Source organism: Crocuta crocuta, unplaced genomic scaffold (genome assembly GCF_008692635.1).
Source record: "Crocuta crocuta isolate KB4526 unplaced genomic scaffold, BGI_CrCroc_1.0 scaffold50, whole genome shotgun sequence".
Taxonomy (NCBI): Eukaryota; Metazoa; Chordata; class Mammalia; order Carnivora; family Hyaenidae; genus Crocuta; species Crocuta crocuta.
In genome coordinates this window covers 7,381,819-7,393,377 of record NW_027527428.1, presented here as the reverse complement: position 1 = coordinate 7,393,377, position 11,559 = coordinate 7,381,819, and the positions used below count along the sequence as shown (strand labels likewise).

At 63.9% G+C, this 11,559-nt stretch overlaps 2 protein-coding genes across 2 annotated transcripts; both read left to right on the top strand.

Annotated features, from left to right (window-relative positions):
- Window positions 1-2,560: 2,560 nt before the first annotated feature.
- PPP1R27 (protein phosphatase 1 regulatory subunit 27) lies at window positions 2,561-3,433 on the top strand. Its single transcript, XM_077755573.1, has 3 exons — window positions 2,561-2,750; window positions 2,836-2,986; window positions 3,310-3,433. The coding sequence occupies exons 1-3, from the start codon at window positions 2,561-2,563 to the stop codon at window positions 3,431-3,433; spliced, it is 465 nt and encodes a 154-aa protein (XP_077611699.1).
- A 1,426-nt stretch (window positions 3,434-4,859) lies between these two features.
- On the top strand, window positions 4,860-11,559 carry MCRIP1 (MAPK regulated corepressor interacting protein 1). Its single transcript, XM_077755561.1, has 5 exons — window positions 4,860-4,930; window positions 9,395-9,450; window positions 9,557-9,675; window positions 10,256-10,357; window positions 10,545-11,559. The coding sequence occupies exons 2-5, from the start codon at window positions 9,443-9,445 to the stop codon at window positions 10,607-10,609; spliced, it is 294 nt and encodes a 97-aa protein (XP_077611687.1). The 5' UTR covers window positions 4,860-4,930; window positions 9,395-9,442; the 3' UTR covers window positions 10,610-11,559.

The following is an 11,559-nucleotide window of genomic DNA, read 5'->3' as shown; positions in this document are numbered from 1 at the left end:
ACAGGCTTGCGCTGGCCTGTGTCTAGCCCGAGGCCTGGCCACTCGGGAAGGGCCCTGGGTGGCATCTTCATCCAGGGTTCTTTCATTTGATCCCCTGAGCAGGGAGGGCAGACAAAACTTTCCACAACACCAGAATAGGCAATCTTCATATCAAAGGAAAGTGCTTTCTCCTGTAAACACGCCAGAAAAAAAGTACACTGACTCCTCCCAAGTGACCAAGAGTTAAGATCACCCAGCATCATCCTCTGAGCCCTGAAGTGCAGGAACCCCAGGCGCCAGCCCTGCCCTGGGACCCCTGCGAGGCCCCGCCTGGGAGGAGGGTGCCCCGGGGACCAGGCCCGGCCAGCAGGTGGGGGCTCCGAAACCAGCCAAGAAAACCTCGTCAGGGCGGGGAGTCTGTCTTAGGCGGTGCCCCACTTCTCCACAGCATTTGGCCCCAAGGCTTTGCACCTAGAGAGTGTTAAATACATTTGTTGATTTGGTTTTGCTGGATCCAGACCAGCCTGGTGATGCAAGGCCGCTGGTGACCAGGCGGCCGGCCCCACCCCAAGAAGAGTGCCAGTCGATCTCGGTTCTGTCCTTATTCAGGACTCCAGGGACCCCCCCGCCCCGGGGGCTTCTCGCCAATGTCATGGCTTGAACTGCGTCCCTCCAATACTCCCATGTTGAAGCGCTAACCCTCAGGACCTCAGAATGTGATGGGTTGTCACAGACGTGACCAGTCAAGATGAGGTCACACTAGAGCAGGGTGGTCCCTAATCCAATGATAGGTGTCCTTATAAAAAGGGGAAATTTGAGGGGCGTCTGGGTGGCTCAGTCGGTTAAGCGTCCGACTTGGGCTCAGGCCAGGTCATGATCTCACGGTTTGTGGGTTCGAGCCCCGCGTCGGGCTCTGTGCTGACAGCTCAGAGCCTGGAGCCTGTTTTGGATTCTGGGTCTCCCTCTCTCTCTGACCCTCCCCTGCTCACGCTGTCTCTGTCTCAAAAAAATAAACAATTTTTTTTAAAAGGGGAAATTTGGACACAGACACACACAGGGACAAGGCCATGTGAACACGAAGGCAGAGACGGGCTGACGTGTCTACAAGCCAGAGAATAGACGGACACCAGCGGCCAGGAGGTGGGCCCGGTTCTCCCTCAGGGCAGAACCAATCCTGCAGACACCTGCAGCTTGGACTTCAGGCCTCTAAAGTCGTGAGGAAATAAAGTTTTGTTTGTTTTTTCAATGTTTATTTATTTTCGAGAGACAGAGCAGAGCAAGAGACGGAGACACAGAATCCGCAGCAGGCTCCGGGCTCTGAGCTGTCACAGCACAGAGCCGGATGTGGGGCTCGAACTCACCGTGTCCATGAGATCACGACCTGAGCCAAAGTCAAACAGTTAACAGGCTGAGCCACACAGGTGCCCCGGAAATAAAGCCTGTTTAAGCCCCTAGTCTGGTACTTTGTCACAGCAGCCCAAACACACCAGCCAGCCAACAGCACGTGCCACGGGCACTGCCCCCGCCGACCCCGCAAGCATGCTCCTGGCCCTGCTCTGCTCCTGCGGAGCTCCGGGCAGGCTCATTTCCACGGGCTCTTCTCCCCACCGCAGTCTAGGCCACCTCTGGACATTGGCTGGTGCAGTGAAGACGCCTGGCGCTGGCCCAGCCTGCCAGGCGTCTTCGATGCATCTTCCACCGGGGTTAGGCTCTTACGGGGAAGCTTGGGCCAGGCAGAGTGCGTACGTCCCCGGGCTGTGATGGCCTTTCCATGAGGAGCAGACTGAGTGCTCCCTCAAGTGTGAGCATGTGTGTCCTTGGCTGTTAGTACCAGGGGCACTGGGGGTGGGGGACATGGGGCTAGAGGGAAATAAGGGCGTATCGGGGAGGGCTAGCTGACGGGCAGAGTGGGAGGGGCCAGTGCAAGCAGGGGCATCTGGGAAGTTTCACAGGAGGAGGGCAGGGTGGTGCAGGCCCAGCTGGGAGGTGAAGAGTGGCTGGGAGGGAGATGGGTAGGGCTGGACCCGCACAGGCGCGGTCGGGACCCTGTGCTTCCTCTGATGTGGGCAGCCCCCTGGCTTTCCAGGAGGTGGAGGTCACCGCCCCCACCAGACCTCGTGCCCTTTTCCCTGAGTTCCCAGGACTGTGGTAGACGCCTGGGCCCTCTCCATGACCTTGGCACCCGCTTGCCTTCCTTATGGGTCCTGTCCTTCTAGTACCTTCTCTTGCCCTCTGTAAGGCACCTTCTAGACCCAGCTGTGGGGCAGACAGCAGTGGCCAGGAAGGATCTGACCCCTTTGGCCGGGGCACAGCGACAGGTGGGCTGAAAGATGAGCCACTAAACATGATCCTGTGCGCAGGACAGAGCTGCTCTGTTTCAGCCCCTCCCGGTGTGAGCATGACTGCGCAGCTTTATATAGCACTGCGGGCCCTATATAAGAGGGACACAGCCTCATCGCAGGGCAGCACAGGCGCGGCAGTGGCGTGGGAAGAACCTGTATGCGTTGTCTGATCCGGGCCGGACACGTCCCTCCCTCGAGCAGTAGGGTCCCCGCAAGGTGGACCCGCCACAGCCCCCGGGATGCCCAGCAGGACCAGCCGCTACGCCAGATACAGCCCGCGGCGTCGGCGCCGGCGGATGCTGGCCGATCGCAGCGTGCGCTTCCCTAACGACGTCCTGTTCTTAGACCACATCCGCCAGGGTGACCTGGAGCAGGTGGGGCGCTTCATCCGGGCTCGGAAAGTCACCCTGGACACCATCCACCCCTCAGGTGAGTGCCTGTGGGGCCAGCCGAGGGTCTGTGGGGTGTTAGGGGAAGGCCTCAGCCTTGACCCCTCCTGCCCTGCTCTGCCCAGGCCTGGCGGCCCTGCACGAAGCGGTGCTCTCTGGAAACCTGGAGTGCGTGAAGCTGCTGGTCAAGTACGGAGCTGACATTCACCAGCGAGACGAGACTGGGTGGACGCCCCTGCACATCGCCTGCAGCGACGGGTACCCTGACATAGCCAGGTGAGCGGGCCAGGCCAGGGGCTTCATCCCAACTGCTCTGGCCTCAGGCGGCCTCCAGGATACGGTTCCCTGGAAAGGTGGCCATGGTAGTAAAGCTAAGAGCCCTAAGAGTGTCTAGAATCTCCTCTCTGCCCTGTGGCCTTCCCTAGAGCAAACTGGAAAAGTCAGCCACTGCCTCTGGAGAGTAAAGTTTCCTCCTCTTCACCCTTCCTGGAAACACTTTTTAAAAAGATGTACCCCAGGACTCCAGCCTGCTGCCCGGGGGGCTGGGGTGAGCATCCTGCAGGCCGCCTCCCCACCCACCACAAGTCTTTGCACCCCAGGTACCTCATCTCCCTGGGGGCGGACAGAGACGCGGCCAACGACGATGGAGACCTGCCCTCCGACCTCATCGACCCAGACTTCAAGGACCTGGTAGAGCTCTTCCAAGGGACGCGGATGGACTGAGCCCAGCCCTGCCCTGCCAGGGCTCTGGCCCTCCGGGGAGAAGTTGGGTGCCCACCTCCCCCAAGTACTAGGACTTGCCCCACCGGTAGGGCCGGCAGCTGGCCAGGACCCCGTACCTGGGCACAACCCCCACCCCCACACTTCTGGCCTGGCTTTTTCTCCAGGTGAATTTTTTATTGTGACACTTTTTACTTTTTCAATAAATGTCATTCCCCAGCCCCTGGTGGTAGCCTGATTCCTGGGCACGGGGCCGTCCCAGTTCTCCCGCTTCCGGTGGTCAGCGGGCCCTGCCCTCCCAGTGCCAGGCTTACAGGTGCAGCAGGCAGCGCCAGGGCAGAGAGCCAGTCTCGGGGCNAGATGGGCAGGGAAGGGGCGGCGAGGGGCCCGCCCTTTCCATCCTCTGAAGCCGCCGCCGCCCAGGTTGACAGACGTCCTGCCTTCCCCCTTTTCCGAAGGGAGCATTCCTGAGGGCGCTCTTGGCTCTGGGAACGCAGCTGGCCAGGCCCCCCGCGGTTTTCCCTGCTTTCCGTTATCCAGCCCTTCCCACAGCCCCGGCCTCCGCGGGCCGGGCGGTGCGGTGCCCGCTGCGGGGTGGGAACCGGGGAAGGTGGGCCTGCGCCTGCCCCGCCCTCAGGCAGCGGCCTGGGCTGCAGGGCCTGGCTCCGCCGTAGGGGGGTCCCAGCGTCCGTGGTGGACCGAGGGCTGGATGGGGTGGAAGTCGTGTGTAGGTCGTATTCCTAATTTCGAAAGCAACCCGGGCTGTCACAAACATCAGGTGACACGGAGGTGCAGAAGTTGTGTCCTCCGCCCAGCCCCCGAGGAGACTTCCAAGAAAAGGCCACCTGGTAGCTGAGTCCCAGGGATGAGGAGGACCATGTTGGGCAGAGGGGACACCTTGGGCAGAGGCCGTCGGGTGTCCGTGGCGAGCAGTGAGGGAGTCCTGGGTAGAGAGCTCTAAGAGAGGAGTGGGAGTGGGGAGGAGAGGAAGCCGGGCTTGGGCTTGATTTGGGGTGAGCTGAGGTTTCCGGGTGACGTGGTAGGGGGGACACACGCTCAGGCCTGTTGCTTGGGGTGGGGGCTGCTGCCCTCAGCCAGGAAAGAAGGGGTGGGGGTGGTGCAGTGCTTCGGGCCTTTGCCTGAGGGGTCTTCAAAGGAAGGCCCCTGTTGGGCATGGAGTACAGCGGTATTCAGGCCCCTGCTGGGGTAACATAATTTTCGAGAAGTCTTAGTGGCTGAAACGGTTGAGGACCCCAGAGACACAGGATATGATGGGAAAGTGGAATCTAAGAACCATTTAATGTCAGAAATTCTAAAGGAATGACCACTATTTGCATCACGGATTCTGATTCCGGAATGCTCATGGTCACTTTTCTAGACACCAGAGTAGCATCTTCTTTCNAGAGACTGGGTGGCCAGAGGCTGGGCTTCGGGTCTCACCCTGTGCCCTGCCTTCCCCCAGGAGGTCTCTGATGTCCTTGGTCCCCATGGAAGAGCAAGGTACAAAGCTCCTCCAGCCGCGAAGACCTTCTTGTCTCTGAGGGAGGGGTTGTCATCGGGGGTGTCCCGGGAACCTGGTAGGGGCGCAGGCAAGGGCAGTGGTGGGCGCTGGGGTGCTCGGGTCGGTTGAGCTGTCGGGGCCTGGGCCCGTCTGCAGCCCTGGAGGCTCCGAGGCCGGGGGCTCCTTGGGGTTCAGACCCTGTCTTGCCGGGTGCCGGGCTGCTGTACCCAGCAAGTGTAACCAGCCCGTAGCCAGTGCTGGCTGTGGCTGGCAGTACTGCGGCCTTGCACCCGTCCTGGACTTTCCTGGGCCTCTGCCTTCCTCTGAGTGGGTGGCTCTGCGTTTGGGGCATCCAGCACTGTCCAGAGTCGTGCTCCGTGGTCGGCGGTGGCCCTTCCACCCCCGGAGTGCCCGGTTAGCACGTTCTTCCTAGGACGGTCCTGTCTGTGGTCCTGTTGGACAAAGAGGCACAGAGGTCTCGTTTGGGGTGGTGGCTCCGCATGATTGTGCTGGGGTCCCCGTCAAGCAGAAGGACCTAGCAAGCCATCTCGGGGGCTGCTTCAGCTGAGATGAGTTCTCTGAGGTCCCGAGAGGGAAGGGGTTTCCCTAGAGGCAGCAGAGCAGGGCTGGGTGAGCACCAGCTACGGAACGGCTCTGGACCCTGCCGCGTGCCCAGCACGCAGCCCCTGGGGGCCGTGGGCTAGACAGCCTTGGACAAGAGTCAAGGCGCACAAAGGGGGGATTAGCACGTGGTTCTCTGCGGTGACGGCGCTGGCAGAGACGGCTCTGTCCGTGCTGTGTGTGTGTGTGTGGGGGGGCTGGAGCCCAGCAGTCAGTGACACCTGAAGAAATAGACTGGGGCCAGACTGAGGGCTTCATGGCTTTAGAAGGCCCAGGTCATGCAGGGAGGGGAGTTAGGACAAGGGAGGGGAGAGTGGTACAGGGGGCTGTCCCATGAGGGGCGTGGTAGTTGGAGGAGGGGGGAGGTGATGAGGGTGCCTGAGTGGCAGGTCCCTTTCCCTTCGGTCTCCAGGAAAGCCGCAGGAGAGGCCTCCCACTGCCCCCCGAGTTTTGCCTGATGGCAGGGCCCAGGTGGGGATGGGGCCAGTACAAGATCTTGGTCAGAGGCTCTGGGAAGGATGTCCCTGGGCTCACTGATTGGGGGGGCGGCTGTCATTGTGTCATTAGATCTGAGACACTAGTGACTGAGCTGCCCCTTATATCTCACTTACCAAGACCAGAGGACACTGGCAGACATCAGCGTGCCAGCCATTGCCTGATGCAAACCTGTTTCAGAGCCATTAAAATGTGGAAAAGGGATCTTGGAATTGATGGAATGCAGTATATATGACGAGATTTTGAGGTCCAGAGCTGGGGAGATAATCGTGCCCCGTGGTCCTTGTGAGCAGACGGGGAAAGCACGTGAGGGGAGAGAAGGAGGTGGTTGGGAAGTGGTGAAGGCCAAGGACTCTGTGACTAGGGTGCATGACCTGCCCTCTCGCGGGGCCGCTGCCTCTGCCCCTCCCCTGAGCACCAGGTCTCCGTCCCGCCAGACTTGAGGCTCCATGGTCCTCCATGGCTTGACCTGTCTTGTAGGTGTCCGTGGCACTTCCCCAGGCCTGTGGCACCATCCTCAGGGCTCTGGGCACCTGGCCCCTCCACGCCTGCCCCTTTGGTGGCCCTGCTCAGCACTTTCCCCTGGCGGTAAACACACTCAGGTTTCCGTCTGCTTCATTGGACATGCCCCGTGGCCAGCGCGGCTTCGTGGCCAGGCCTCATGGACGGGCAGCCGTGGCCGACTGCCCCCTTCCTCCCTTTGCTCCGCTGAGACCATTCCTGCTGAGGTCGGTGGAGATTTTGTCATGCTGGCCCAGTGGTCACTTCGGTCCGGGTCGTACTCGCCTCCAGCTGGCCCTTTACAAGTCCCCCCGCTGTCCCTTTCTCCCGTCTGAGCCTCTGTGGCCGGGCTCCCAGCAGGCCCGTGTCCCCAGGCGCGTCCTCAGCCCTTCCGGAAGGGTCAGCGACTCGTGCTCGTCCTCGGGGCCCCCAGCGGCCCGCTCTTGCTGTGTCCGCTCTTGCGCTCCCGCCTGTGTCCTGTCGAGTGGCAGGAACGTGCCGGACACACAGCACCTTCTGTGGTGGCGGCCCTAGGGTTGCTGCTGTGCGCCTCCAGTGGCCGCGTGGCCCTCGCCTCAGGGACGTAGTGGGTTTAGATGGCTCTCAGGGTGTCCATTCTCATGGGTTCTTTTAATGGAAACTTTCTTTGGGGTCAGGAGTGGAGGCCCGGTCACCGGAGGAGGCGATGAGGGCGAGTGAGTGGCAGATCGCTGTCCCGTCTCCAGGTCTCTCTCCGGGAGAGGCCTCCCCGTGCCCCCGGGTCTTGCCGGGTGGCAGGGCCTAGGTGGGGATGGGGCCAGTGCAGGGTCTTGGTGGTGAAGGCCCAGGGCCCGAAGCTGAGCTCTGGAGGGGGTGGGAGGATCCACAGGTTTCGGGGAAGAAAGGTTGGTAGGACCTGGGCTGTGGCAGTCAGCCCGGTGGGGTGTGACTTTCTGCTGCAAAGGGAGGCAGAAGGCGGCTCCTTTAAGTGTCATTTTAGACTTGTTCTTCAGGTCCCCAGGGGGTGGGAGCCTGCTGAATGTCTGAGCAGTCCTGTCTGTCCGGGTAACAGAAACCCGCTCAGCTGAAGCAGGAAGTCCTCACAGGCGGGATGCATGGGCCTGGGACACGGACCTGATGCGACCCATCCTGCTCCTGTGTTGGTCAGGAAGCCGGGCAGGCAGTGGGGCTGCGTCCCCGGTGTCGGGACCGAGTGCTTTGTGGGTCTAGACCTCGGGCCTTAGGCACAGCAGGCCGGCTACTGCGGGGCCGGCCCAGGTTAGGCCTTAGGTCCGTAGATACAGGGGGGCAGGTGAGGCGGCCAGAGAACCCCATTAGGGCACGTGCGAGCAGGCAGGGCTACCAGAGCCGGGCGGGGGGCGAGTGCCTGAGTTAGCCTGGGAGGGTGAATAGGGGGCCCTGAAAGAGTAAGTGGTGCCCAGAGGCCGCAGCCAGAGGAGGCTGGGAGGGCGGTGCCCTGGGTAGTGGCCTTCGGGGCCGAGGGTGCCTGCGCAGGAAGGGGGGGCCCAGCTGGGGGCAGGGTGCTGGCCGGTCCTCCTGCCCCCTGCATCTTGTGGCGGGGCCGGAGCTTCCCCGCCGGGTCCCACTGCTGACAGCGCCTGGGGTTGAGTGTCCCAGGGCGCCCTTAGGCCAGAGAGGCCTCCCGCGCTGCTCTGGTGTTCGGGGGGCTGACAGCCGGGAGCGAGGACCAGGGCAGTGAGACCCCTGAGTCCAAGAAAGAAAGAAGTCACCTGGTGAGGGGGGCACAGGGCTCCATGGGCCCTCCAGGAAGCGGGTTCCGTGCTGCTTTGTCATTCTTGCCTGGGTGTCTGGGCTTGTGTTTGCCTGTGCGGGTGTGTAAGTGCCTCAACATTTGTGAGACGGCCGAGTGAACCGGAGAGCAGGCCCCCGCAGCGTCCCACCCATCCAGCCCTCTGGGAGGGTCCGCAGCCGCGCTGGGGCTCCGGGCCCGGGGGCTCTTGTGTTCAAGGCCCCCTCCGTCTGCCCCCGGCCCCTGGGGTCATCCTGTGCGGAGGCCAGGCCTGGCGCCGGCCCGTGTGGGCGGTAGGCAGCATCCCGGCCTGCGCTGTGCCGTCGGCTGGAGCGGAGGCCTGTCCAGCAGGCTGGTTTGAGACTGAGCCCCCAGATAGCCCCCACTCAGGGCTATAAAATCAGCCGAGAGAGAGGCTGTGACCAGGCGGCACCCCGGGGTCTCAGTGTCCGGTTCAGGCCCAGCGGCTGCTTCCAGGCTCACGCCTTTCCTTGGGCCCCCTTCCCTGTGGGGTTCCGTGTGCAGGGCCCCGGTTCGCTTGTGCCCTGGCCTCTGGGACCAGGAAGCTGGGCATGTTCCCTGCGTCCACTGGGCCTCCGGCGCCACCGGGCTCCTCACTGTGAGGAAGCACGTCCCTGCACAGATGGGAACCGGGCTCCGTGGAAACCGCACCCGGGCCCTGCAGGCGGTGAGGGTGGAGTCAGGGTGCGCCAGGGCGGTGGCAGCCCTTTCCCGCAGGCGCACGCTTCCCTGAGAGGTGTCCCGGGACCCTGGGCTCTCCTGCCGGTGCCGTCCCCGGCTGCCTGAGTGGGGGGTCGGGAGGACTCCCGGGGAGCGGTGGTCCGGGTGCCGGGGTCTGCCCAGAACCCAGGCTGCTCTGAGCACACGTGCACCTGCTGGCCCTCAGCCTCCACACGCTTGACTCTGCCCACATCGGGGCTGCGCCCCAGCCGTGAGGCGCCCCCATGGCGTGAGCCCATGGCGATTTGTCGGCAGCTTGAGGGAGGAGGTGCGCCTGTCCCACACCCCGCCCCACTCTGGAGCGCCCGTGGAGAGGGTGACTGTCCCTCCTCTGGGGTCTGGGCTTCTCTTTTAGAGGCCGAGGGGACCCGGCAGCGGAGCGTGAGGACCAGACACCCCCGCGATGACCAGGTGGGTCTTGGCAGTGGAGCGGCCTCACCTGGGGTGGGGTGGGGTGGGGGCGGGGGACGGGCCCTACTCTGCCCCCAGCCCTTCCTCACATGCTGGGCCCCCCCAGTTCCCCTGTCTCCAGAGTCGTCTACAACGGCAAGAGGAACAGTAGCCCCCGCTCGCCCCCCAGCAGCAGTGAGATCTTTACCCCGGCCCATGAGGAGAATGTGCGCTTCATTTACGAAGGTACGTGGGACACCCCCAGCCAGGAGCTCTCTGGAGCCCCCCTCCTGCCATCCCGGGGTGCGGGCTCTCCCGCGGCCTTCAGGGGCCCAGCAGCCGGGGTGACTGGGGGCTTGGCTGGTGAGGAGACCCGGGCCTCGACATGGAGGCGGGCAGCTCTGGGAAAAGGCTGCGTTGGGAGCCGGTCAGGTTTCCTTGAGGACAGGGGACCGTTGAGGAAGACGGGCAGTTCCAGGAGCGTCAATGAGTGTGGCTGGGGTGTCTGAGCACGTGTGCACCCACGTGCCCGTGACGAGTGTGCCAGGCGGTGGGAGAGGAGGGGAGCCTGGTGGAGGACGGAGGGCTGGCAGGTCAGGTGTGTCCCTGTGACTGCGGCCCTGGTCACCGGGCGGACGAGGGGGTGGCCTGCCGGAGGGGCCGGTCCGGGAGGCGGCGGCAGGGTGCGGGTGCTCTGAGGACAGCCTCGGGTCAGGGGCGGGTTGGGAGCCGCCAGCTGTGAAACGGCGGTGGGGGTGGAGCTCCGAGGGCTGGGAGGGTTAGGGCACCGAGCAGGGGGCGCTGACGCCGCCCCTGCCCTTTGCAGCCTGGCAGGGGGTGGAGCGAGACCTGCGGAGCCAGATGTCCGGCAGCGAGCGGGGCCTGGTGGAGGAATACGTGGAGAAGGTCCCTAACCCCAGTCTGAAGAGTGAGCGGGGAGCTGCCTCGGGAGGGAGGGGCCGTGCCGGGGCGCAGGGGTGGGGCGGGGGGGCAAGGAGGCTACCTACTTGCAACACAGTTTGGCAGAGCGCACCCGGTCCCAGGGCTTCCAGAAGCAGGCGCGGGACAGGGGCCCGGTCTCCCGTGCCACCACCGACCGCTCTGTCCCCTGACAGCCTTCAAGCCCATCGACCTGAGTGACCTGAAGCGCCGGAACACGCCTGACGCCAAGAAGTCCTGAAGCGTGCCGGTGTCCCCACCCCCACCCCCTCGCCTCTGGGAGACCCGGGTGCTGCCCCGTGTTGGTCTCCCGGGAAGGGGAGGGGCTGTGCGCCCAGGGGGCCGTCAACCCCAGCACCAGGACGGGCGTGATTGGTGGCCAAGGCCTGCCCTTCCTCCCTGAGCCCCCTCCTTTCCTCTCAGGGGCTCGCAAGCTGCCCCTGTCCCTGGGGGGGCTCTGGGCCCTGCCGGCCCCTGCTCTCCCCGTAGTGGTCTCTTCAGAGCTGCCTGGCTCTGCCCGCCCCCACCCCACCCCGGGGCCTTGACTCTGACTCCCCTCCACTTCCCATCACCTCCCATAGCCCCCCACCCCCTGCCCCCGTGGCCACTTCCAAGGCCACGAGGGAGCCCAAGGGGGCCTCTGCTGTCTCCCAGGCTGCTGGCACTGGGCCGGGCTTATCCCAGAGGTGGCCCGGAGGCAGGACGAGGGTGGCCCTGCCACACCTGCTGTGTGTTCCCTACCAAGTCCTGCTGCTTCTCTGGCCTGGACATGGTGGGGAGCGTCTAAGTCTTCACCCCGCTGTCCAGTCCGGCCCTTTCCTTCCCTGAATCAGCTTCGGGATGGCACCAGCTGTCTGGGCCTGGGGTGTTGCCGGGCACCCCCTCAAAAGGGGTCCTGGGCAACCAGGCCTAGTCCCTTGTTGTCTGCGGCCCTGTGGCCACAGCAGCCCCCTCGGGCAGGGGCATGAGGCTGACCCTGGCCCTGTGCTGTGCGCTGGGATGGCCACCAGGGCCCCCCTTTCCTCCTGTGCTCTCCAAAAGCCAAGTGTCTGTGACTGAAGCCCAAGGGCCAGTGAATAAAGGTGGGTGGCGCTGGGTCGGCCCCTTGGTCTGTCAGGCCCCTGTCCCAGCCGTCCACACAGGGCTGGAGATCCAAGGTCATGGTCCAGGCGCCCGAATCCAGAAATTCCA